At 45.3% G+C, this 27639-nt stretch overlaps 1 protein-coding gene across 3 annotated transcripts in view; it reads right to left on the bottom strand.

Moving 5' to 3' along the window:
• Positions 1-2906: 2906 nt before the first annotated feature.
• The window catches only part of Slc24a2 (solute carrier family 24 member 2), a 232960-nt gene continuing 208227 nt past the window's right edge, over positions 2907-27639 (bottom strand). For 2 of the 3 annotated variants that reach the window (XM_038334720.1, XM_038334721.1), the window contains 4 exons: positions 21864-21995; positions 13172-13261; positions 8068-8234; positions 2907-3156 (listed from right to left, as the gene is read on the bottom strand). In XM_038334720.1, coding sequence (XP_038190648.1) covers positions 2907-3156; positions 8068-8234; positions 13172-13261; positions 21864-21995 — 639 coding nt within the window. Of the gene's footprint in view, positions 3157-8067; positions 8235-13171; positions 13262-21863; positions 22008-27639 lie in introns of all 3 variants that reach the window. The other variant, XM_038334719.1, reaches the window with a different exon arrangement.

Here is a 27639-nt window from a genome sequence, read left to right as displayed (position 1 = left end):
TCTGCAAGGTCTGGGGCACTTGCACACACTGACATGCGAGAAAGAAGTTAGAGGTGAGCTGAAACCAGCATGTAGAAAGCAGTTTTACAATAATGTGAATGCTTCCAGGTCAACATAAGGCCACACACCACACATTCCTCAATGAAGGCAGCAAGAGCCAGCAGTAGATGGTGCCTGAGCACCATTCACTGACGGGGAGCACTATAGAGGTGGGGACTGGTTTTGGGAATGTTGTCTTCTCTAAGTAACCTTTCACCGAAGACCATAGCACTCCCTGTGAAGCAGAATTCCCAGCCTTTAGGCACCGGAGTGCTTCCTGGCTTCTTGTTGAGGAGGTAAGGGGAGCGAGTGTGGGAACGGTAATGGTGGGACCAGACATTCTGTGACCTTTCTTATTTTGTAGTATATTTGTAATTGGTTTAAAAAAAACCATTCATTTTAAATAATAAACCAACCAGAAATCAGAATTTATCCAACCACCATCATGCAGCCTATGCAGGACAACAATCTGAGCTTTTAAAACTGAAAACTCACTTTTGCATTTGTCTTTCTAAGGTAGCAGCAAAAATGCTTGCTTCGAACAAAGCCTAACCCTTGAGGAATGGGATGTGGATTTCTCTCTCACCATTGAAAACTCAGTACTCAGGAGGCAGAGAGAGGCAGATCTCTGTGAGTTTGCAGCCAGCCTGGTCTACAGAGTGAGTTCCAGCATAGCCAAGGCTGTTACACACACACACACACACACACACACACACACACACACACACACACACAAAGAGAGAGAGAGAGAGAGAGAGAGAGAGAGAGAGAGAGAGAGAGAGAGAGAGAGAGAGAGAGAGAGAGAGAGAAATCAAACCAAACCAAACCAAAAACCCAACTTTGCATTGTTGGAGAGAGTTGAAAGCCAGTTTCTTAGTTGGCAGACCTTTTGATTTCTTGTGTTCTCAGGGGGCCTCCGCTTTGAAGTGCCGTGTGCTTAAGTGTAAAGTGGTCTTGGGAAGAGTGCTGCTGTGTTCTGTAAATGAATGGAGGTTTTGTGGATGGAAGGCTGAACTTCATCTGGGGTATTGGGTCACCTGACCTTTTTATTCAGTCTGAGTTCTTTGCCCCACCTCCCTATATTAAGCGGTGTTCAGAACAAAGTCAGACAACGCGCAGTGACAGATCAGAACCGAATGCATGGTGACACTCTCCTCGTATGGTATGTGCCGATTTACATGGAGGTGGCCACCCTCGAGTCACCTTTTCAATGGATTTTAAGGAGAAAGCATGGTTTTGGAAAATGAAAAACTGCATGTTTTGTTTTCAGTTCAGTTTGTCCTGCGGCTGTCAAGCGGTTTCATTTTTCTACTGCAATAAACCAGAGAAATCACACAAGGTGTTGGACAGAGTGTGGTGGGTCTCAGTGAATGAGGTGATCTCACATGGAGCTGAGCAAAATCAGTAGTCAATCATAATATCAGAGTGACCACTTCAAAGCAGTGTAAAGAAACTACGGACTGCAGGCTCGGGAACACTAGAGTTCCAGATGGGCTCACGATGGAGGGAGGGGTGTTGCATGGGTCTACACCAAATTCATGACACAGGACTTGGAAACTGTTCTGGGGTGGGGAGTGGGGGACACCAAACGGATCAGACAAACCTGAACTGCCTCAATCAAGCATGGTCAGTCTGTTAGTTTAGATCTACTGGGAATGATTCTTAGATGTGGCAGCCCTTTTGTGACCACACTGAGAAATGCTCTGTGGAGCTATGCCCTTATGTCCCCATCAGTGGCCACTCCCACTGAGCACCTCTGCTGGACGGTGTTTCTTGGCACACATCTCAGCTCTCTTGGCAGGACTTTGGACTGTGTGTGAGCCCTTGGCATTAAAGCATGTCCGACGACAACCACGGCTAAGATCGCCCTTGTTCTTTTGATGATGATGGGCCATGCACTGGAACAAGACAGGCTCAGTTTATAGAAGTTTGCTGTCCTAGAAAAGCACTAATTTGGTTTTTCATTCATATCATCTACTTGCATGCTGGGGCACTACAAGAAAAAAAAACAGCAAAACGGAACAACCTAACCTTCGTCAGTTCCTTTGGTTGCCACCCGGTCTGAGTTTCCCCTCTGTCTTAAGGAATTCCTTGGGTCTCAGTCAGAGCATCCCCGTGGGGATGGGTTCTGTTTGGCTTGTGACAGTATTTTAGAGGTTCTAACAGGGCTCCAACAGACTCCCTCTTCTGAGCTCTCCTCTCTGCAAACTATTTCAGTCCAACTCTCAGCACGTCCAAAGCAGGCTGCAGATCACAGCAAAGAGCGCTCGGCCTACTGATTCTGTTAATTCACCTTTTGCACTCGAGAGGCAAAGCCACAAACTGAAGGTTGAAGGTTGATGCCCCTCTTCAAATAGGAACTATAATTACGCTACAGCTATCCCTGAAAAGATGCATTTGCACTTAAATATATATATATGTTTATATATATATATATAATTTCTCTTTTTATGTACAGTTATGTATTAATCTATAGGTCTAGGAGGAGAGGTATCGTACAGAAACAGGCAGGATTTGTAAGCTCATGTGTATATATTTATAATATTTATATTCATGTGTATGTATAGCCTCTGTCCTCTTTCCTGTCATCACAATGAATGTACCTCCGACCAGCGAGGAGTACCTGTCCGTGGTGATGGAGAGACGGTTCTCTGTCTCTTCCATGGAGTCGTTCCCGCAGGCAAGGGTGAGGTGCCCGTGGAGCGAATGGCCCCATGAGAATACATCCTTCCCCCGCCCTCCAAGGAGGGACGCCTGCCTCCCAGGGCTGTGCACAGGCTGCCTCTTCTCAAGGCTTCTGCAAGGAGCCCAGAGCCCAGAGCCAGGAGGGACCATCCATGCTGTTGGTTGAAAATATGGCTTTTCCACTAGATGGAGACAGGGCACTCGAGCACTTTGTTTTCCAGGAGGACGCTGACCACCAGGAACACGAAGTAGAGGCCAAACATGATGAAGCCCAGTATTTTGTTCATCCGCCACTTGCAGAGGGCAATGGAAAGGATGACAAAGAGCAGCATGATGAAGAGGAGGACGATGGCGCAGAAGAGGCCGTTGCTGCTCACAGTCACCGGTGTGAATCTGTGGATGATGGTGTAGAGGAGCCAGGGCAGGGGGAGCCTGAGAGGAAGAGAAGCAGGCAGGAGAGGAAGGAGAGAGAGCAGTCAGGTGTGGCGAGGAAGCCCTAGAAGATGACTGTCTATGGCCTGAGGAGGCTGACCCTGTAGGGTCGCGAGGACAAACGGCTGGGCCAGGAGACTATGTAAGGGAGTCAGGGGGAACCTTTGGAACCTTGACCAGTGTCCTGACTCATTCGTTCTCCTGTGGACCACATCAAAGGCGTGATGCTACGGGCGACCTCGGAATTTGATCCAAATTTGCTTTTGTCTTCTTCCTAGGGGAGATTACAGTGTGCTCTTTCCAGCCCTGGAAAGGTGGACCAAGGTTTGCATGAGGCGAAGGGAGGAGAGGGCAGCAGGAAATGGTAGAGGATTGAGTGGCGAAAATGGAGAAAAGGCCATCTCGCCTTCAGAATGGAGACAGAGCAGCAAGGACTCCTCGGAGAACCTAAAACGCAGTGAGGTTGTAGGATGGTGGTGGGGACCAAGGCACTGCGTGGCAGTCTGAAGTTTATGCTGGGAAGGATTGTGATAATCATTTATTAAAAAGGGTCTTGGTGTGTGCCTTTAATCCCAGCACACAGGAGACGGAGATTGGCAGGCCAATGTTTGTGAGTTTTGAGGTCTGGTCTGATCTACAGAGTGAGTTCCAGGACAGCTGGCACTACACAGTGAGACATCCCCCCCCCCCCGTCTCAAACAATAAACAAAAGAGGGTTGTTTACTTATAATGAATTAAAAAAACTTTATTATAAAATTTCCTACCAGTTTTCTTGCTTTGAACTGACATTTGAAATCTGACAACACCCATTGCTCCCTAACCAGAGTGATGACTCTGACATCTACCAGGCAGAGCCATTGCTGGGAACACACAGGCGTTAGAAACATGGCTGAAAATATCAGGGTCTAGTGGTGTGCAGAGCTGGAGGCAGCTCTGTGGTGTGCAGCCAGTTACAGGAGCGTGGCTAGGAATGGGATGTAGGGGAGGAAGTAACTTTACGAATCCCCAAATTTCCTAATGGGAAAGCAAATAAGACATAAGCATTATGTTAAAAACAGCCAATAGTGAAAGAAACTGTGTGTGAAACTAGAGCCCACATTGTGTATGTGTTTTCGAATTCCCAGGCCCAGCACACGCAGACCCCCTGGGGTCTTTGCTGACTTGGGCTGAGCTCAAGTGATTGACATCATGGCCTGCGATGACAGCACAGGTGTTTGCTCGGTAGAGCCTGGGTGGGAGATGCTTACTTCAGAGGATCTCTCTGGACTGGGGGAGCCAAACGCTTCACTCCCACTAAACTCCATGCTATAGTTGGGTCTTGAACAACCCTTTAAGGCTGTGTGTTAAAGGTGTGGTCTCTGGTCTGAGGCTTTTTGGGAGGTGATGTGACCTGTAGGAGGTGGATGGAAGGAAGACAGGTCACAGGGTCATGATCTTGAATGGGATTTTGGGACCTTTCTGTTGTTTCGTTTGCTACCTGGCCACGATGAGGTAAACAGGCCTTCTCTGCCACAAAGTCCCACTGTGATACACTTGCTGCCCAAAGCCTGAAGCAAAAGGGACAAGAGACCACAGGCTGACACTTCTGAAGCCCTAAGCCAAAATAAACCATTTCTCCTTTAAGGCGACAGAGCTTAGATTTTTTTTTTTTTTTATTTAACTTTATCTTATGTGCATTGGTTTGAAGGTATCAGATCCCCTGGAACTGGAGTTACAGACAGTTGCGAACTGCCATGTGGGTGCTGGGAATTGAACCCAGGTCCTCTGGAAGAACTGCCAGTGCTCTTAGCCACTGAGCCATCTCTCCAGCCCCCGAGCTTAGAGATTTGTCACAGGGGCGGAGAGCTGACCGACCCACAGTCACACACACACACAACTGACTTTGATAAAGTTGAGGCTGGTGGCATTTCAGATAATTTGTAAAACCTCTTTTCAGGGAGTGCCATTTCCCACACCTCTTGATCTGTCACCTCTGTTGTCAGTGACCAAGCATAAGGAGGGAATGAGCTGCAAATGCAACTTCAATCAGAAAAATGATCATTTCAGTGTTATTGGAGGAGGAAGTTGGGGCTTTTTTTTTTTTTTTATAATTTCTAGCAATAAGGAACTAGTTAGAGAGTGCGTAGGCTGGTGTAATGTTATGTGGCTATTTAAAATCGCGAGCTTAGAGATCGGGACTTAGGAGCAGCTGGAAGAGGGCTTGCCTAGCATGCGAGATGCCTCAAGTTCGTCATTGCCTAAGACAGACGTGGTGCCTGTAATCCAGCACCTGGGATGTGGAGGCAGGAGCATCAGGAGTTCTCAGCTACATAGGCAGCCTGAGGCCAGCCTGGGCTGCATGAGACCACGACACAACCAAGCTAAACTGTTGAACAACAAACTCTGCAGGCCTTATAGTGCTAATAGGAAAACACTCATGATGTAATTTTCAATTACTCTTTCTTTTCTTTTTTTTCTTTTTTTTGAGTCAGTCTCATGGGTAGCCCAGGCTGACTGTGAACTTGCTATTCAACTGAGGATAATACTGACTTTCTGATCCCTCTGCTTCCACTGCTCACATGATATCTACTTGTTGACATGCTGGGACTGAATGCAGGGCCTTGTGTATAATTTTAATTAAAAAATGAATGGCAAAAATAAAACTAGCAATATAAATTTTAATCATGCAAAATATACATATTTGATTGGGCGGTAGATCATTATTCATTTCTATATGTATCTTCTAAAACCCTTATGTACATAGAAAATGCTGGCAAGACTGACTATAGAGGAACTACCCTTACTGTATTGTTAACAGTGCAATCAGTGTCCCGACAATAGAAATATAAAACTGAACACATTTTGGAAAAGTTTTTTTGTTTGGAAAAGGAACTATATCAATATCCATTAAAATATTCAAAATTCATAGTTTGTTATTGCTCCTTTAAGGGATTTATGCTAATGAACTAATTAAAAGAGAATTTTCTACATACAGGTATTCATAAAATTCCCATAACAGCATAAAGCAAAAGAAAAGAGAGAAATGCTCCATTGAAAGACACTGGTTAACCTGGGGTGCAACAGAATGAAATGCCTGAAGTCAGCATTAGTGTCAAGGGCTATAAAAACACTGAGCAGAGCAGTGCATGGGACCCGCCAGCTTACAAGGAGAGGCCATGTCATGCCAGGACCACATGGCTTTGGAAAAGATAAATGCCCTTCAAGAGAACAAAACTGAAGATTCTCTAGGAAAAATTATTGAATCTTTGCAGAAGATAAAAAATGAAGGGCTTTTGGTAGTAGGTCTAGTGAAGACTGAGAGACTTTCCCTTGTTGTTATTTATGCCTAATTTAGTAACAATGAACAAGGAGCATGTTGTAATTGTCAAAGCATGTGCCTTTGGAAAACATGGCAAACACGGCTATCTGAATACTTAGAGTTGTAGCAGACTTTTTCCTTTTACACAACAGGACATTCTCCTCCCTCCCCCCTCACTGGATCCTCTAAGGGGAGTGTAAATTTGTAAGTGGAAGGATTGGACTGATAGCTTATCCCAGAACAATTTCTGTGAAAACACACCCACATATCTGTTCATTCTAGAAGCCTTGTGAGATGCTATCCTGATTAGACAAGGGGCTAGGCTATGTGAGTTCAGTAGAGGAATGCCCGAAGGGCTTGCAGACTGGTAGGAGGAAATAATCACTGTGAGAATACAATATGCTGAGTCTACCAGAGTAGAAACCCCTGGATTTGAATAGACTCTGGAAAAGAAGTCAGGGTTTCCTGTAGACAGATGAAGAGGCTCTTTGGTGGGTGGCAAGTAAAGGCACACGATCCAGGAGAGGGCACCTTGGTGATTGACAGCAGATTCAGACAGTGAAAACTCAGTTGGGTTTTACTCTCAGGCAGAGTACTTGTCCTCAGAGACCCTGCTCTAGTTCCAGCTATCTTTACCTGATGCCTTAGCTCTGTGACCTCCAGCTCCCACACTCAGGGATAAGGCTGATAACACATAAAGCACACTATTGTTGTGTGTCTTTAGCTGCTAACTGTAAGCACTATGTGAACAAGGACTAAGGTTGATAACACATAATGCACATGACTGATGAGTGTCTTAAATTGCTAACTGTAAGCACCATGTGAACAAGGACAAATATATTCATTAAACCATTGGATGGTTTAACAAAAAGGAAAAAGACAGAACAGCATTCAAAATGTTCAATGAGAAAGTGGATACCTCTCAGTGAATTTTCCAATTCCAGGGCCAAGAAACCTATTGTCCCGCAGCATAGAGACTCTGTGACTTGAGTTTCTCAGGAGCTGACATTCAGGGTCATTGGTCAACTACTTTTGACAAGTTAGATGAAATGGGAGCGATAACAGAGTCCCTGCCAATCTGACTCACTCAGATTATTCCCAGTGACAACGCCAGTTTCCCCAGCTCAGGAAAAAGATCTCATCTGCCTTTCACAAAACCTGGGTTGCCAGCATTTTCCAAGCAAGAAGACAGGATATCAATGCTGGGCCTGGGTGTGTCCCAAGCTGCCTTTGAATCCAATCTCACCTGGTCAGGGCAGTAATTAGAGGGTAGAAAAAAAAAACATCATGAAACTGACAGGGCAGCCCAGCCCTACCTGGGCAGTGCACATCCATAATACGTGGTGAGCACAGCTATGTAAGTGAAATTCTTACCTTCTAGAACATTCTGTATGTAAGTATGTGCTTCTGCTGGTTTAGGGATGACTTAGTTTTATTAAGTTCCCTGAAAACAAAAAGCCAGCTGGTAAAATGGAATGGTGCTCCCAGGCATATGTTTTGGTTGGTGCTTGGACAAGTTTTGGGTTCAGAGAGCCAGCTCATGTTTCTGTAGCATCTATGATGAAAAAGACAGAATGGAGCTGGTGTGCATGCGTACAGAACACCATACTCACCCCACAGTGATGTCAAAGATGTTGCTTCCAACAGAGCTGGACACCGCCATGTCCCCCAGCCCCTTCCTGGCCACTATGACACTGGTGATAAGATCAGGGATAGAGGTCCCAGCAGCCAAGATGGTCAGACCCATAATCTCTTCACTAATGCCGATGGTCTCTCCAACCTGAATATCAGAGCAAGGACAAATGTGAGGGCTGAAAGTCACAGAACCCAACACCATTATGTGACCTCTTTTGAATGACTCCCTCCCCTGTTTTAGGGTAAGTGCTGATATAAGATAAAAGAATAAGCCACAGTCACTGATAAAGGAGTTGATGCACTTCAGTATCTATACCCAGGAAGTCATAGATGTGCACATGAGGACTAAACAGACTATTTTAAATAATAAAGGGCTGCAGAGACCCTGAGTGCAGCCACCACATTGTTGTCTTCTAAGACTGTCAGGGAAGTTGCAAGATTCATTTGAAAAGCCAATGGTCTTTGAGCCTAAGGCCAGCACCTGACAATCTACTATTGGGTGTTAAGACAATGTCCCATTTTTTTTCTTAATACCTTCAATTATTTCTATCACTTTAAAACACATGTAACCTCTACTATTTCCACAGGGGACTTGGCATTGGGTGAACTTAGGCTTAGAAATATGGAGCTAAATCAACAAAACAGCTATGCAGAACCAACTGCAAGGAATCAGAGGGCCTTGGTCCCAGGGCTGCATAAGGACTTGACCAATTGATAACCATTCCCTGTACAGTGTCTTGATTCTTACTTTCTTAGCAATCAAGTAGGGATAATAATACTTACCTTACAAGAAAGTTGTGAGCTAAAATGATAGTTTTCAGGAAAGCTCTTATGAATAGCACATCATTATTGAAAAGTGAGAGGGTGCAGTATTATCATCTTTGCTTAAGACTGCACAATTGTGTTTGGGCAGTTGGTCTAGCCTCAGATAGAAAATCCATCCATCCATCCCTCCATCCCTCCATCCATCCATCCATCCATCCATCCATCCATCCATCATCCATCTATCCATCATCCATCCATCCATCATCCATCTATCCATCATCAATCCATCATCCATCCATCCATCATCCACCCACCCATCCATCCATACATCCATCCACCCACCCATCCATCCATCCATCCATCCATCCATCCATCATCCAACCATCCATCCATCTATCCATCATCCCTCCATCCCTCCATCCATCCATCATCCATCCATCCATCCATCCATCCATCATCCAATCATCCATCCATCATCCAATCATCCATCCATCATCCATCCATCCTCCCATCCATCATCCATCATCCATCCATCCATCCATCCATCCATCATCCAATCATCCATCCGTCCATCCATCCATCCATCCATCCATCCATCCATCTTCCCATCCATCATCCAATCATCCATCCATCCATCCATCCATCCATCATCCATCCATCCATCATCCATCCATCCATCTATCCATCCATCCATCATCCATCCATCTATACTGGGGATCAAACTCAGAGCATTGCACATGCTAGGCGAGCACTCTACCATCAAGCCGCACATCCAGCCATGGTTTCTTTGAGACAGCATCTCACTACATTATGTAGCCTCGGCTAGCTTTCAACTTGGGATCTTCTTGTTTCTGTTTTTCTGCCATCTGATTCTAGGATAGTGACTGCAAGCTACCATACACATTTTCCTTTGTTTCTTGAGCACCTTACTTTGTGGGGACTTTAATAAGCCTTGTATGTTTTCTGGAGCATTATTCCAGAATTACTGGTGTATTGCTGTTCTCAAAATAATTTAGACAATGTTTTCCAATGTTATGACATCCAGAGGTTTTTTTTTTTTAAATGTAGTTTTAAAAAATAATTTAATTGGTAAAATAAAATACAAGAATAAAGAATTTTAGGGAATACAATACTTATTTTTAAATCTCTTTTTTGATTTATAAGTACATAATGTCTTGGTTCCTGGTAACTTAAAGGCAGGCTTTTATTTTGACAGTTTGTTCCCAAGTCCATTGAGCTGACTCAGTCCTCCAGGCACATAGATTCACTGTCACCACCAACTAGAAGGTATGTCCCAGGGCAGGTAATGACACTTGCCACCAAGCCTATCACCTGAATTAGAGCTCCAGGACTCACATGGTGGAAGAAGAGAGAAACTCCATCAAACTGTCTTCTCCCTGCTTCTATACACACTAATAAATTTAATAAAAACTTAAAAATGTAAAAGAAGTAATCCACATGCAAGCAACATGCACACCGTGAATTATATTATGTTGGGACATTAGATTATAAAAATTTCTGCTTGAGTTGCTGACTTGACTTTCCTAGAAAGTTGTTAAATGAGAGCCTGGGATAGCTCGGTGGGCAATGGCACTTGCTACCAAGCCTGACGACCTGGTCCCCAGAGCCTGCACACTGGAAAGAGAGAAGTGACGCTGGAAGTTGTCCTCTGATGCCCACACGCGTGCTCTGGCATGGGTAGGCGCCTCTTTGCCCAAATACATAAAATAAATGAAAAACCATTAAATAAATTCTCTCTCTCGGGACTAGGGCAGGGTTTCTAACCATTTCTGAAGTAGTCCTAGACATAACTGCACCATATGTACATATGACTGTATGTTTGCATGATGCAGTGTTCTCAGTCATTCTAAACATCAAATAGTGATCAACTAGGGAAAGGCACCATGTATGCGCTCTGTCCTGCAGCATCACGCATGAGTCTGTGGTTTAATTCTTCATGGAGCAACAAACAAGCAAGTCCCCCTGAGTCGTATGCAAAGAGCTTTCCCCTTTAACAAATGGTTAAATTATATACACACCAAAGAATTGTTTTAAAATAAATTTATGACTTATCACGAGCAAATGTTTGATTTGTGTATTTGTTTTCTAGGGCAATACATCTGGGGTTGTGCATAAAATTACTTGGGCAAAAAGAGTTACAGTGAAGAAGGCACCTGCTGTAGGCTCTAAGCTCCTACTTGCGGCATGAATCACGCTGGTGATTTCCCTGGGCAAAAGGAGGCAAAAGGGTCTCCTTTGTGCTGACTAAGTGATTTTCACCCTAAGTATGTTACAATTGATTGAATACCTCCTCCTCCTTCTTTTTCTTTCTTCTTTTTTGTTTTTTTTGAGACAGGGTTTCTCTGTAGCTTTGGAGCTTGTCCTGGAACTAGCTCTTGTAGACCAGGCTGGCCTTGAACTCACAGAGATCCACTTGCCTCTGCCTCCCAAGTGCTGGGATTAAAGGGGTGTGCCACCACTGCCTGGCTAATTTAATACGTTCTTAATAATTTAAATTCTTAGAAGGCATACTATCGCAGTGATCATTTTAAAAAAATACACCATTGATATTTGGAGTTTGAATGCCAGTCCTGACAGAAGAATCCAAACTGAAAAGAAGCATGGCGGTGTGGTTATGAACATGGCTGAGCCTCCTACAGCCCAGGATGCCTTCCAAGTCTCTGGTGAGGCTAGCTTCAAGTTCCTGAATTTCCCTGCCTCTACCTCCCAAGTGCTAGGGTTCCACTCGTGTGACACTGTGCCTGGCTGCTTGGGCATTTATCTTATTAGCTGTTAACTCAATTTTTTATCTTCATATTGTAGATAATGATCATTTCCCCCTCAAAGCATCTGAATCTGTGTGCAGGATCAAAAACAATAGTAAAATGACAAAGGGATGTGAACTGTCCAGCATGGAGTATACACTCAACAAGTAATGGTTTCAACTCTCGTCTTTGAGAATGGAAGCCCTTGAATATCACTCATTCAAGTTGTTAGGCAGCAATCACTGAGACCATATCTTGGGATCAGCATTATGACTGGTACTGAGCTAACAGTGACAAAAATGACATGCATCATTATATTTATAAATTAAAGCCCAAGGATGACTATTTTGTCTTCACGGCCTCTCTTTTTTAAAGATTTATTTATTTATTTATTATGTATACAATATTCTGTTTGTGTGTATGTTTACAGGCCAGAAGAGGGCACCAGATGTCATTACAGATGGTTGTAAGCCGCCATGTGGTTGCAAGGAACTGAACTTAGGACCTTTGGAAGAGCAGGCAATGCTCTTAACCACTGAGCCATCTCTCCAGCCCCCTTCACGGCCTCTCTTAATAATTATTGTTAAAAGGCTTGGTGAGGGCTGGGGAGGTGGCTCAGTGGGTAAGAGCCCACTTAAATCCCTGCAGAAACATGAGGAGCTGAGTTCAGAGCCCAGGCATCCACGTGAAAAGGCCTGTAACCCCAGCATGGGGCTTTGGGGTAGAGACAGGAAGAACATTGGGGTTTTCTGCCTGCCAGCCTTGCTGAGAAGTGGCAAGATACAGGTCTAGTGAGGGACCCTATGTCAAGGTTGTATCAGGTAGGGAGAACATGGAAGACTGTAGTGAGGAGCTGTGGGCTGCATTCCTGCCGCCCTGCTTTCGGCCTCCTGACTAGCTTACGCCCCAAAATAATTACATAGAAACTGTATTCTTTTAAACACTGCCTGGCCCATTATTTTCAGCCTCTTACTCACATCTTGACTAACCCATATCTAATAATCTGTGTAACACCACGAATGGTGTCTTACCGGGAAAGATTCAGCACATCTGACCTGGTGGCTGGCTCCATCGCATCTGTCTCTCTCAGGAGAAGACTTCCTATGCCTATCATATGGACTCATACATATGTGCACACATGCATCACACACACGTACACGCACATGCACACACACATACATGCACATACACACATACACATACACACAGAGTTGGGGACAGTCATGCTGAGTTGCTTGTTCAAGACAAAATAAAGACAAAATAAAGGTAGGCAGAATCTTGACTTTCTGCCCAAGTCCTGGTTGGCCAGGCCTTAGGGGACAGACAAGAAGAATCAGCCAGGCTTGCTTTCCTTCACATAGCTATTTAACAGCTATGCTGATTTGATTTCTGACCACCAAGCTAGGGGAATAAGAAAATCCAGCCCTGAAACGAAACTTGTTTATGTCACACTCAGTATCACAACAGTTCCAAAGGGCAAACACATTGACCGACCACTTGACAATCAAGACCAGAGACAAGCCAGGCAGATGGGTACCACCGGCAGTCTTACCTGGTGTGCCCACCACACCATCAGGTAAGAGAAAACGGCGATCCAAGTGATGGCGCCGAAGAACGTGACGGGGAAGAACTTCTTGGAAGCCTGCGAGACAACCAGAGGGAGGGAAAAATGTCAGAGTTTCCTTCTTTGCTGGAGAGACAGTCCAAAGCTACAGCCGCCTTTGCCATCGCTGTGATTTCTCTCCCATTTGATACTTGGCTGCATTAGCAATCAAAAGATGCTACTTGCCCCTAATCAAACTGGGAGAGGAAAATGCTTGGAAATTTAAATTGATGGGAGCTGAATGGTTGTAGAACTGGGAAAGAAATCTCCATTTCTCCCTTCCTCTGCCCCCTTTTCCTCCCCTTCTCTCTTTGAGACAGTGTCTCATAGCCCAGGATAGCCTAGATGGCCCAGAACTCATTATGCAGCCCAGGTTGGTCTCAAATCCTGTCTTCCTGTTTCAACCTCCCAACTGTTGTGACATGGACCACCGTATTGGGCTCTGGAAGTCACTTGAGAGAATGTTCATACCTGTAGCTAGAAGATCAATGCCCTCTGCTCCTGTCTTTTATAAGGTCTGGATTCTCTGTCATTCCTTCTGTTAAATATCCTGCATCCTCCCTTTATCTTTTCCCTTTTATTTAGTTTGCTTCCAAGTTCATCAGAATCAGTTCATCAGAATCTCCTGCAGGGAAACCATGTGCCATGATAATCTCTATGCTAAACCTCTTATGTGTTTGATTCCATGAAACAAAAGATGGGAAGGATTTAGGAAGGTTGGAAATAGATATATTTATCTTAGAGTCCCATGAATTATCAGGAAAGCCACCACCAGACATGGGTGGAATGGGTCGTCTCCATGACACTAACAATACCCATCAGCTGGAGTTGACAGAGATGGAGACACCCAATCAGAATGATCCCTGCCAGGGAGAGGCAGGAAAGACACCATTCTTGGGACCGTGTTCTCGTCACATCTATATTACACCTGCATTACTTCTCTCTGACCTATATTACAAGTCCTATTCTGCTTCCAGCACTGGACTTCCTGTCATCTTGGATTCGGATGGTGTGAACACACTCAAAGTTCCCTTAGAGCATCTATCAAAAATCAGACACTTAGAAATGTAGTTTTTCAGGGCCAATAAGATAGCCCAGTGGGTAAAGGCACCGCCTGGCAAGCCAGACACCCATGTCCCATCCCTAGAACACATGGAGTGAAAGGAGAGAGCCAACTCCTGCAAGTTGTCTCTGATCACAAGGACCAAATAAATAAATTCAATAACAAATGCAGTATTTCTTACTCAGTCCCATTCTAGGGAAATTGTGGCTTGCACTGAATTAGTTTCTGCTGATTCCCTTGACAGAAAACATGGGACATAGATAACCGAATGCTCTTTGAGAGTCCACCACCTATTCTTGCCAACACTGTTAATTCCAAAGCTTTTATAAGCTGAGAAAACCACACTCTGATAATGTCACCCAGTTTCGTTCAGGGCAATGGCTCCTAAAGTTGATGTGGACAGCAGCTGTCTGAGTTGTCTGAAGGGCTGGACTGGGCAGTCACAGAGTCCATTCTGCCATGGCATTTAAAGACTCACGGGTAGAAAAAAGATAAATTCATGTGTGGCAATCTTTTAAACCTGAAGCCCAGTGATAGACATGCTCTTGGGTTCCAGAGCGGGCTTGCATTCACATAGGCCTTAGACTCTGCAGGAGTCTCTTCTCTCTGGAAATGAATGTTGCTGGGGCGGGGTGTTCTCTGGGGTTACTGTATGACCAAAGGGGCATGCTCAATTGGGAGTGGGTGTCATGCCACACTGAGCAGACCAAATCTCACCCTTAAATGCTTCCCTATGCTCCTTCTCCTTCTTAGAAGAAAAGTATTTTGTGTAAGGACTCTGGTCTATCCCGGAGACCTGAGCACTTCAGTGGGTGACGGGGGAAACACTGTTTTTCAAAGTGGAGTCTACACCTTCACTTTTCAAAGCAGATTTCTCGAAGGCTGGGAACTGGGTTTTAGAGTTGAGAAGACCCCAGGTTTGCCCAGGCAGGGCACTGAGCTGATTGGACTTCCCAGCTTTTCCTTCTGATTCTAAGTCACTGTTTCAGGGTTCCAAGTGGGACTCAGGTTTCAGTCTCCCAGGGTTGTGCTCAGTCACAGGAAGAGAAGGGTAACTCTTGTCACACAAGGCCACCCTGGCTCCAGCACCAACCAGATTAGGGTTCTGAGTGTGGCATGAGAGGCCCAGAGCACAGTCTTCACAGGCTGTCCACTTCCAGGTCCATCTACTCACTGAATATATTCTTACTGTCTAGTTTTTATTTAATATATTTAAAAATTTCCCCTCTCTATGTTTGCTCATTGAGATGACATCATCAGTCAGACTGAAGTACTAAGATTTCCTTATATCACTGAACTCTAGAACATTCCCAGGCAAGTGGACAAAGCCAGGGATGAGGCAAAGGACGTAAAGAATCAAATGCAAATCAGTCCACTAGTGAAAACCTGTCCAGTTCAATACTCGATACTTATGATTCTTAAGATACCAATTTGTAGTGATATTTTGTTTGTGGTCTAGCAAATAAAGTTTGCCTGAAGATCAGAGTACAGAGGTAAGCCACTAGAGGCCGGGGAGTGGTGGTACACACCTTTAATCCCAGGATTTAGGTGGCAGAGGCAGAGGGAATCTCTGTTAGTTCAAGGCTACTCTAGGCTACATGAGATTGAATCTGTCGAAAACAGAAACAGCTCACACAAAGGTGATCCCAGCACTTGGAATCCTGTGCTTTTTAATCCCAGCGCTAGGGAGGTGGAGAAGGAGTGATATGGCTGGGAGGAGAGACCAATATAAGACGGGAGGAGACAGGAGCTCAATGCAGCCTGAGGTTTGGTGGAGACAGCTGCCGTCTGAGCATGCAGTCTGAGGACAGGATGGCCCGTTCAGTCTGAGCATTAGTAGAGGTGAGAACTCTGGTTACTGGCCACTCTGCTTCCCTGATCTCTTAGTTTTCACTCCCTAATATCTGACTCCGGGTTTTTATTAAGACCAACTAGAATTTGAGCTACATCAATTAATAATTAACACCCGTCAAAAATATCAAATGTTGAATTAGTGGCTTATTCAAAAACACTAAAACCAAATATTCTTAGTGAAGTTCAAGCTCTTCGCTATCAGCTAGGAGCAGGTAAAGACTGGGTACCTACTCTGTATCCAGCTCTTCAACCAGAGATGAAGTTCAGGTCTGCTGACTACACAGCAATACATGCCTAACACGTATGTTTTACCACCACTTCCTGGAAGAAAACAGGGCCCAAACTGGTCAAACGACACCCCACCACAGGCAGAGTGAGCGCCGTCATCATCATGCTGGGCTCTCTTCCCAATGTCAGGAAATAAAACAAAAACGTCCAGGAAACAGAGGTCAGCACTCCAGCTGTAAGGCCACCTGCCTCTCCAGCCTCCCAAATTGTTCTTGCCTCGGAAGCGGCAACCCTTCATGCACCAGCAGTCTGGCTAATTCGTTTCTCCCTCAAGCTGCCTTACCATGCCCACTCTCCCAACCCAGGAAATCACCCCACTCATCTTAGTCTCGACCATGCTCCTCATGTGGGTTCCATGCTTTCGCTTTGGACACCACTGCGCAGGAGCAGGTATTAGGTTACGAGTCTCATGGAAGAGAGAAACCAGCCCTGGAAGCCAAGGTCTAACCCATTGGATTATAGTCGGCAGCGGTGGCTCGTCCTGACATCTGTTAGGGTGGGCCTCACACCAATTAGTAAATGAGCAAATTGTGACCATGTGCTGCCCATTTTTGCTTCCAGTGTAATGGCTGGGCTCCTAATTGACAGCTAATGTTCCCATTAGAAGCTTTTAGTGGAGCAGTGTGATACCGGTTTGAAAAAAGTCACCGGACAACAGCTGGCTGAGCGAGCTGGCCATGTCCTGGCTGTTCTAAATTTGATAGTCACTGATCATCTACTTTGCGCAATGGACTGAAGAATATTCTTCGGGTGGAAGGGATGGGAGTCTTGCTATGGAGCCCAGGATGGTTTCAAATTTATGGCTGTCTTTCCTCCGTTTTCTGAGTAGCCATGTTTACCATTTAACTTACCATTAAATCTGAAATATTTTACACATATGTATTTATCTATCTGTTCATTCATTAGTGTGTGTGTGTGTGTGTGTGTGAGTTTGTGCACGCTTACACACACATGGAGAGGTGCATGTTTATACATATATGTACGAAGGTCTGAAAACAACCTCTGGGAGTCTGTTATCTTCTTCCCCCATGTGGGTCCTGGGAATCAAATTTAGGCCGTAAGTCTTGTCAGTAATTGCCTTTACCTGCTCAGCCATCTTGCCGTCCCCTGAAGTAAACACACTTTAAGAAGTTTTCCACAACAATCTTACTAAGATTCAAACTATGGCTACTGGGGCATGATAGTGGCTCTCAACTGAGCAGTGATTTTTTTACTTAGGAAAACTATTTCACTTCTTTAAGTTTTGGTTTCTTCATCTGTAACACGGAGGGGAGGGGTAACACAAATCTAAACCACCTGAAGAGTCATGTACACAGAAAGCCAAGCCAGACATGAGAAGTGCCCCGGTAGCAATCACGGTTGTTACTGTCCGTCATTGTCTTCATCGCAGGTTTTAAGCGATGGAGAGGCTGAGACCTGGGGAGGCAAAGCCACTGTGGAGGCCTGGTATGGAGGAGGCTTGGCTTTCCTCTTAGCAGCTGTGACTGAACAAACCTCTAAGCCTCCTTGGGTCTTAGTCACCTCATTCTTGCTACATCGCATTTGGCTCCTGCTAGATAATCAATAAAAACTCGGTGAATGAATAAATGATCCAAACTGCAAACCCCTCTCTGGGTGCCCAGGTTCCTTCCTGGTATTAACGGATCATGTTTTCCTGTCTCAAGAGACACACCCCTCCTTTGTGTGAACGCCCATCTCAGGCCACGAGAGAAAGTCACATTACTCTCGTATTATTCTTAATTTTCAGTTTTTATCAAGGTATGTTTTGTGCTCAGGTTTACACTGCAGCCCTTTCTGTTTTCACACAAAGTTGTTCATTTAAGAAAACTATAAGTGTGAAGCTCCTATTTAATATCTGAGCTGAAAGTATGCGCGAGTCAATAAACATCGCCATCAAATTTGCATAGGAATGATGTGGTAATGAACACAAGTGGGAGTGATATTTATTTTGAAATTAGAGCTATACAATCATGCGTTCCCTATAATTACTGGTAAGGTTTGGGATTTTCATCCCTAGGAAGAATTTAAAAAAAAAAAAAACTGCAGAAAATACAGAGCTGGTGGGCCCTAAGGAGGAGCAAATGTCTGTTCCTTAATTTCCCTATTTTTTCCCCCTCTCCTTGATATCACCTCCAGTGGCCTTTGTGGACATAAATAAGGCCTGGAGTAGGACTGAAACAACAAAACAAAACAGTACATCACTCTGCCTCTCCCATCGGTAGGTGAGCTCTATTTCTCCCCCGTAGATGTCGGCTGGCTTTAGGACTGGCTTCAGTCAATACAATGTGTTGGTCGTGATGGAGTCGTGATAAGGTCGTGAAGGAGTACAGGTTCTGAACTAGACCTCAAGAGGGTTCTGTAGTCTTCATTCTTGTAGCTCTTGGTCTTTTGCTATCCCATGACTAAGTTCAGAGCACACTGCTTAAAGATTAGAGACCATATAGAACGCAGACAGGCTGTTTCAGCTGAGATGCTCCTATGGCAAGCTGCTCCCAGGAGAACTGTATGGCTGAGCCTAGCACAGACTTCTGATCCTTAGAATCATGGGCCAAAATAAGCTTGTCTTAAGCTGAGTTTGAAACGGTATGTTACAGAGCAAAATGGAAAACTGACATAAGAAGCGATCGAATAAAACTCTCCTGTAATAAATATGACCAGGAAACACCTTACCGACTCCTGTATCTACTGGCGTGGTTTATTTCATTCGGCCTCTTGTATGTGCAGGGAGGACCACATACCTTATCTTCCAATCAGTATGCTGTCAGAGCAAGCTGGGACTATCACAGCAAGTGATACAGTCAGTCACCTTCAGTTTGCAGCGTCGTACTGAGGCGGGTCTCTATTCGTGCTTTTTCTCAATCACAGAATGCCGTGGCTGGTAAGGAATCTAGAGATCTTAGAAATCTCTATCAACAGAGGACAAGAATTGAGTTCCGAGAAGTGTATTTCCCAAGATTCCTCAGCTTACTACGCAGGACATGGGACGCGAACTACCAGTCGAGGTAGTGGAGTGAAAATGATCTGGAACTGGGAGCCTCAGGCTCAAGTCTCCTTTAACTGTTTCTGTGAAGTCTTGCTTCGAGTTACATGTAAGAGTCTTAGTCAGGGTTTCTGTTGCTGTGATGAAACGCCATGACCGGCAGCAACTTGGGGAGGAAAGGGTTCATTTGGTTTACACTTCCATCACTGTTCATGTTGGAGGAAGTCAGGACAGGAACTCCACCAGGGCAGGAACCTGGAGGCAGGAGCTGATGCAGAGGCGGTGGTGCTATTCCTCAGGGGCTTGCTCAGCCTGCTTTCTTATAGAACCCAGGACCACCAGCCCAGGGATGGAACCACCCACCGTGGGCTGGACCTTCCCCTATCAATCAATTAAGAAAATGTCCTTCAGGTTTGCCTACTGCCCTATCTTATAGAAGCGTTTTCTTAACTGAGCTTCCCTCCTCTCAGACAACTTTAGCTTGTTTAGGTTGATGTAAAACCATGAAGCACAGCAAGCATGCCTTGGTTTAATTGTTAAAGATATAGCCTATGAATTTTGTGTTATTTTACCCTCTAAGGGCCTGCGTGGTCGTTAGTGCTGAATATTTGCTGAAGGAATCTAAACAACCAGACGTTCCCTCGGTCATCTCATTGCTTGGAAGGGCATACAGAAAACCCGGGAAAAGATAGAAAAGAATCCATTTCATATTATGGCTGGTGCTTGCGGAAGCAAGGAAAGCGACGGCTAGTCTTCATTGTCGTGACTGGATTTGGAATCACACAGGAGAAATACCTCTGGGTTTGATTTTGAGGGCACTTTCAAAGTGGTGTAACTGAGGAGGGGACACTCATCCTGAATGGGGGTGACAGGATACCATGGGCTGCGCCCCCAAACTGGATCAACAGGAGGAAGTGAGTAGGGCATTCATATTCACCTCCCTCTGCGCCTGCGCCTGACTTTGGATGTCACCAACCCTGGAAGGGGACCCTCCTGTGATTAGTCCACACTTAGATTACCTTTTGCTGGCTGCAGGATAGTATTGCATTCTCAGCCCTTGACATCTGACAACATTCAATAATAATATGGGTTATAGTGATGACAGTAAAATTAGGGAGGGAATATCAGATAGGTTGGCATTTGCATTTCTTTAAATTATCTTTATAATATCTCCAAAAGGAAACTCAAGAAAATACAGAGCCACTTCCCTGTTTGGACCTTGAGAGACCAGGGTTTTTTGTTTGGCTTTTTGAGAGACAGGGTTTGTCTATATAACAGCTCTGGCTGTCCTGGAACTCACTGTGTACGCCAGGTTGGTCTCAAACTCACAAAGATATGCCTGCCTCTACCTCCTGAGTGCTGGGACTAAAGGTGTGCACCAGCTGAAACCTTATGCCCCCTAAGAGAAAATTGCTATGGTGGTTTCAAGCTTTTGGCCATTTTTTTTTTTCATTAAGCGATTCATATGGCACATGGCACTGGTATATTTTAGGTTAATTCTTTTTAAGATTTCATGTTTTAAAGATTGTGGTATATGGGTGTGTCTACACTTGGGTTTGTACACGCCTGAATGCAGTTGCCCTCTACATCCAGAAGAAGGCATCCCCAGAGCCGGAGTTACAAGTGGCTGTGAGCCACTTAGTGTGGTTGCTAAGAACTGAACTCAGATCTTCTTCAGGAGCAGCGTGTGCTCTTAACCCCTGAATTACCTTTCTTGCCTCTAGGTGAACTGCCCCCTCCCTATTTAAATTACAGTGTCTCTTTATATCTGTCCTGGAACTTACTCTGTAGACCAGGCTGGCCTCACACTCAGAGTGCTGGGATTAAAGGCGTGTGCCGCCACCACCCAGCTACTGCTATGTTTTTAATTACAGCAGGTTCATGGGTGTTTTGGCCAGTAGAATTGTCACTACATAGCTTCAGAGACAAGGGAACCGAAGACCACCTAACTTCTGCCATCTACTGTTAGAATGCTCACTCTGGGAGGCCTAACCTCTTATGTAGGACATTGGGCTAACCTGGGGCCACCATGCTGTGAGGAACCAAAGGACAGAGACAGGCCATGTTTGGGTACTCTGATAGACAACCAGCCTTCAACCCTTCTCTGCCCAGGTGCCAAAAACCTTAGCAAAGAAGGTGACTGCAGGTCTCAGCTGTGAGTTACCCCCCTAACCATGCAAGTCTTTCCAGCTGGAGTCCCAGGTTTGGTGGGGTAGGGGTAAATCATCCCCAGAGCACCCCACTTCGATTTCCCTCCTGAAGGATCTGTGAGTGGAATAAAATGGTGGGTGTTTTACACGCCTAAGTTCTGGGGTGCTTCAGGTTTGCTAGTCACTACACAATCACTGTGACTGAAGTTCCAGGCATGTATGAGAAGAGACATGCACACAACTGGAAATGGACTACGGTGGCCACCATACTTTTTTAAACAAGGGTTTCGACAGAGTTTCACTCACAGGTTTGCGGACATCAGGTAAGGTGATCCAGAGAGGGAACACGATGGGAAGAACGATGAGGAACGTGACCTGTTTGCGGGCGTTGGATGGCCAGGACAGGCTGAGGGGCTGGTCATCCTCTTCCTCCGTGGTCTCTGCGGCCTGCTGTAGAACAAGAGGGCAGCTTTAACAAGCAGAAGTTTGGAGTGATGGGGGTCAAGACTGCAGAGCAAGAGAGGGTCGTCCCAAGCCACCCCAGCTGCTTTCACAAGCATTCTTTTTCTAGAAGCGCCCCGTATTTCACAGCCTGAGGCCCAGGAGCAAACAGTTCACCAGAGCACTGTAGAACTTCCTTTTCATTCTTTGGGTATCTTAAGGTTTCCTGTATTTATCAACTGATTACTCAACATTGACCATAGTTACTACTCATGACATTTTTCTTTCTTTTTTTTTTTTTTGATCCAACTGTGGTTCCTATTCAACTGTACGAAGTAACGGGTTTTATTATGACATTTCCATACACGCACATAGTGCACTTTGATATAATCCACCTTATCCTTTCAAAAAAAACTCCCTTCATGATTTTATGATTAATAATATCTGCTGATATATTGACCTATGACCACATCTCCTTTTCCCTGGGACCATGTTATGAGGTTAGGACTCCTTGGGAGGAAGAAGACAGGTAAAAAATTAAAATCCCTCTCTTCCCCTGACCTCGCCCTCTCCCCTGTCCTTCCCTGCAACTGCTATTCACCAGGCACACAAGGCTCACAGAAACAGTCCAGTGTTAATTCTAGGATGTCCTAGCTCTAGTCACCCAAGAATAAACTCAGCAGCTTTTGCGTGGCTATTCCTAACTCATCATTAAAGACACGTTACACAAACACACGCCTCAGGACTCAGAGAAACGGGGCCAAAGGCTAGTATAACATCTGCCCTGGCTGGCATCTCAGAGGCAGGGTACAAGCTCCCAGTCTCTGATCTGGCAGCGGCTGCCTGCGCTTTAGTGGCCTCTGCTGTAGTCAGCAGCTCTCCAGCCCCAGAGGCAGACAGACAAAAGGTGAGTCTGCCCAGCAGGATGACCATTAGTCCACGACTGGGGCACAGAGTCACTAGCACGGCACTGTGACACCACCCATCACTGCCCATTCTTGTTCAGAAACGAAGCAGCAGCCACAGGACAGAGCACCAAATCTAAACAAATCAATAGGTGTCTCTTCAGGGATGCTTCCTTTAGAAAGCACAGAGAGCTTCCTGCAGGCTTCCGGGACTGCTGGCACACGCAGCAGCACCCGGCAGTGGCGGCGGCGGTAGGGGCTGCGGCTCCTTCAATGTCTGTGTCCCTAAGGAGTGGCAGGTGGGAAAGGTTTGGGCCAGATGTTTAAGGGATAAAATACTGAACTAGAGGTCACGGATGGGTTTGTACAGATTCTCACAGTAATATTACTGTACTGTTAGTTTCTTTACTGGCACTCATTAGGGATGGACAAAAGACCTGTCATGGTTTATGAAATCACACACCCTTCAACCTTCTCTGGGGTTTAAAACAAAACAAAACAAAACAACAACAAAACCAAACAAAAAAAGCCATATTGAAAAGGACGGGAAATAACAGGTTTGTGGCAGTGGATAAGAATCCTCAAAGTGCCAGGCGGGTCATGGTGGCACATACCTTTTATCCTAGCACTTGGGAGGCAGAGGCAGGCGGATCTCTGTGAATTGGAGGCCAACCTGGTCTACAGACAGAGTTCAGGGAGAGGCTCCAAAGCTACTCAGAGAAACCCTGTCTAGAAAAGCCAAAAGAGAAAAGAAAAGAAAAGAAACAAAGAATCCTCAAGCACAAATGTGAGAGAACTGGGGGGATTAGGTAAAGAAGCTGGCACAGTTTGGTTACCCAAGCACACACCTTGCCCCTCCAACCCCTTTGCTAATGTGACACGGAAGCCATCCTACCCACCATTGTCTTTATCCTTTCACGGGGACTCCCTTCCTGATCCTCATCATGCCATCCTCGGAGGAGAGGTGACCCGCAGAGACAACTATCCCCTATGGGCTCACATACCTGGGTGCCATCTGGATACAAGAGTGATAATTTGTGCCACGGGGCAGCGAAGACTAAGAAGGCTGGAGTATATTACGTTTTCATCCGACGACGTCTTCCTCATGTAACCTAATGGGTGATTTTCCTTTCCACACTTGGTCGATATTCAAGAACTAGGCATTGAGAGTTGACATACTATGCCAGTCTTCATGAGCATGGCATTTCATACCAAGTCGGGGGTTTAATCCAGCTGAGGACTGGCTTCCTTGAAGACCAATCAGCCTATCCGATGAATTCACCACACTCCTCTTTCTGCTGCCTTCCACAACTTAGCAACCTCTCTCTAAGCTCCAAGCTACCTTTTTTTTTTGAGAAAAGACAAAAGCAAGTCTTTATGACTCATATCATTTTAATGACACCGACAGATGGTGACATTTCATCAATAACCCTTCTGCTTGTAACCTACGGATTAGCTTTTTTTTTCTCCATCTGCCAAAGTCACTAGGCAGGCAGTGCCGCCAGCAAAGAGCAGAAAATAATTGTCCGTTTGGACGCCCAAGCTCTAAACACACTAGTGTCCAGTGCAAACAATTAGCTGTGCTGTCTAGGGTCTAAGGATGGCGTTTAAGGAGGCTGTTGCTAGGGCTGGAGTGGACCAGGTTGTGCTTTAAGCTGGGCCAACAGAAAACTTCACTCTTCATGAGACCAATTCCTGTTGCAGGAAAGTGACAGGGTCCGGAACCCTGGGATGGATGTGAGAGGGGCCTCAGGAGCAAGCTGAATACCGCAAAAGAAATTCCTTTTGTCTTCTTGCCAAGGAAATCTCACTGTGGCTCAATGGGCAACAGCTTGCAAGCTGGTTAGAGACTGAGGAAGAACACACTGTGCCAAGTTTAGGGCCCCTTTTGTCTGTGCCTGAGCAGGAGACACAGTGCTTGCATTAGGCTTGGCCCCAAGCGAGAGGTCACTGAGGTCAGGTTGATGAGTTGTCAGCTTTTCCTGGAGTTGGGGCATGCCAGCTTTGACCTTGTGATGACCCATTCTTGCCTCCTAAAGTGTCTGAAGAGTGTCCCTAGGAAACATGGCAAGGAGAGCCGGCTACAGCTGTGTAAGCCAGAAAGAATCCAAGTGGTTTTTGATATAAAGACATAACATGGTTTGCTATCAGATGGGGTCCTGCATAAGCCCTATGGTTACACAAAACTAGGCTACTGACTAGATCTCTAGGACCTTGTAATCTGTGATAGTAAAAAAAAAAATAAAACAAATCTTAGAGGAAGACACCTTACTCAGCAGGGCATGGGGGTTTATTTACACCTTTAATCCCAGGACTCTGGAAGGCAGAACCAGGAGGATCCCAGTCTTTAAGGTCAGTCTGGGCTATATAGTGAGTAGCAGGACAGCCTGGGCTATATGGAAAAATCCTGACACACACACACACACACACACACACACACACACACACACACCCCTCTAACTAGCTTCCAAAGTGATGGGTGTTGCACTAGCCCTCAGATCTAGTGAGATGGGGAAGGAAGGGGGCAGAGACAGAACTCACAAGTTCCACTTTCCAGATTTCTCAGGGAGCCTCTGCTCTCATCTGCAGATTCCCGAGGACCTTTAGGTATGAAGCAAATCATGAAAAATCTAGGGCTCCTGCTTCCGGGGTGTATTGCATTTAAAAGGAGAGGCAAAACTAGATGATCCCAAAGCACTCAGTGCTGGCTAGTTGCTAACATGAAGAGGAAGTTCACGGGGCCCCACCTGTAGACAAAATACAGGCACTGAAGAAAGCTGAGAGCAGGAGAGATAGTCTTCTTCAGGAGTGAGCCCCCTGACTGTTATCAATACCAAGTGGTCATCCCTGAAACCACAAATGTACGAGTAACACTGAATGGACTGAGCAAGTTGTGTCTATGGATTTATGCACACACACATACATGTAACAACAACAAAGAAAAAGAGGTCAGGTATTTGTGGGGAACATGTGAAATGTTGAAGGAAGGAAAGGGAGGGAGAAATGGCATAAATATGTTTTCATTTCAAAATATTGAAAACATGAAACGCAGGTGCTATAGATACCAGTGAATATCGTGCCTCAGACCCAGAACCTACTCACCAGTGGTTCCCCAAATTGCTGAAGTGAGGAACGTGGCAGCCAAGCCCAACAAGGAGATTTTATGTGGGCTTCATCACCTGGTGCCACCCCAGACTCCTATAACAGCGGATAATCCCATTTTCGCTACCTTTAAAATGGGTATCTAGGGAACACTGTAGAAAATGAATAAGACCCTTTACCATAATAAACCTTCCTGGGACTAATGTCTGCAAGGGCTGAAAGGGGAGCTGGGTCAGTTTCAGACTCTGCCATTAGGTGTTTGAAGGTCATGGTGCCCCCAAGGAAGACTGCACAGGAAAACAGCACCGTCACTATCCTGGGACTGCTTGCCTCCATTTTCATGCCCGAAGCAATAACAGAAGCTCTTTGGTAACAGCATCATCTCTCAAAGTGGTCTCCATGGGAACTGCTGAAAGGTGTGTGGGTGTGGGGAGTGGGCCTGTAAGACACTCCCAGAGGACATCCCAATGGCACCTTATCTAATGATGGGACAGCTACAGAAAGCCACAAAAACACAGACTCACTCTTCATGTGGTTCCCGTGAAATAGGAAGTCAGACATAAAACTGTTTAAAATTGGAATTCTGTTCTAGAAGGTTCCTTTACAACACTGGTGCTATTGAAAACCGCCTGACATAATTGGTGCAAAGTCCTTAGAACAATGTTTGGCACACAGCAGACATTCAAACCATGACGGTTATCACTCTTAAAATATAGCCAGGAAAATAATTTCTTCAAGGAGAAAGAAATTTGATTAGGTGAATTATAATATCGTTTCCAACAGCAAAGCCCTACAATTCAATTATTTGGTATGAAAGTGGAAAACTGCAATGAATTTCCCCATCTGTTCACTCATTCAATATTTATTGGGCATTTGTTAGCTGCAGTGATACCAACAGTCTAACTTTCTTCTCTCTTAGATAAAATGGATACATGGAAGGCTCCGTAAACGAAAAGGGGAAATTCCTTAGCCCCAAAGAGAACCACTATTTTATTCCGGAGGTAGTTTGCTTTGAGTGGACTTTCTGTCGGAATTTGAGCTTCTAAACAGATGGCCAGACTCACAATATTGTGGCACCTTGACTCTGAGCTCTGTGCAGACTTAAAAACAATACCAGTGCTGGTATTCTCCAAGGCAACATTACCCCACATGCACAGGGACTCTTTGAAACAGTGAATGACTCTATGGTCAACAACTGACTGGCTAGTAGAATTCTTCCAGAGACTTCCACAGGGGCCCGTGCTTATGTAAGCAAGCACCAGGCCACCTGTGCTTGGCAGAGGAAATGGGGCAAACTGACTGGCTCCATCCTCCCACAAAATGTACTGACTAATTCACGGAGGGCTAACACACTAACAGACTTTCTTCTCAACTCCATGGCTACTGTCCTGGCTACTTCTATGTCAACTTGACACAAGCTAGTGTTATCTGAAAGGAGGGAACCTGAACTGAGAAAATGCCTCCATAAGATCTGGTTGTAAGGCATTTTTTTAAGTTAATGACCAATGGAGGAGGGTCCAACCCATTGTGGGTGGTGCCATCCCTGGGCTGGTGGTCCCAGGTTCTATAAGAGAGCAGGCTGAGCAAGTTGTGGGGAAAAGGTCAGGAAATGGCACCCTTGAAGACCTCTGTCA

Source organism: Arvicola amphibius, chromosome 6, assembly GCF_903992535.2.
Source record: "Arvicola amphibius chromosome 6, mArvAmp1.2, whole genome shotgun sequence".
Classification (NCBI taxonomy): domain Eukaryota; kingdom Metazoa; phylum Chordata; class Mammalia; order Rodentia; family Cricetidae; genus Arvicola; species Arvicola amphibius.
Note: the sequence above shows the minus strand (reverse complement) of the source record. Positions and strands in the feature narration are given on the sequence as shown.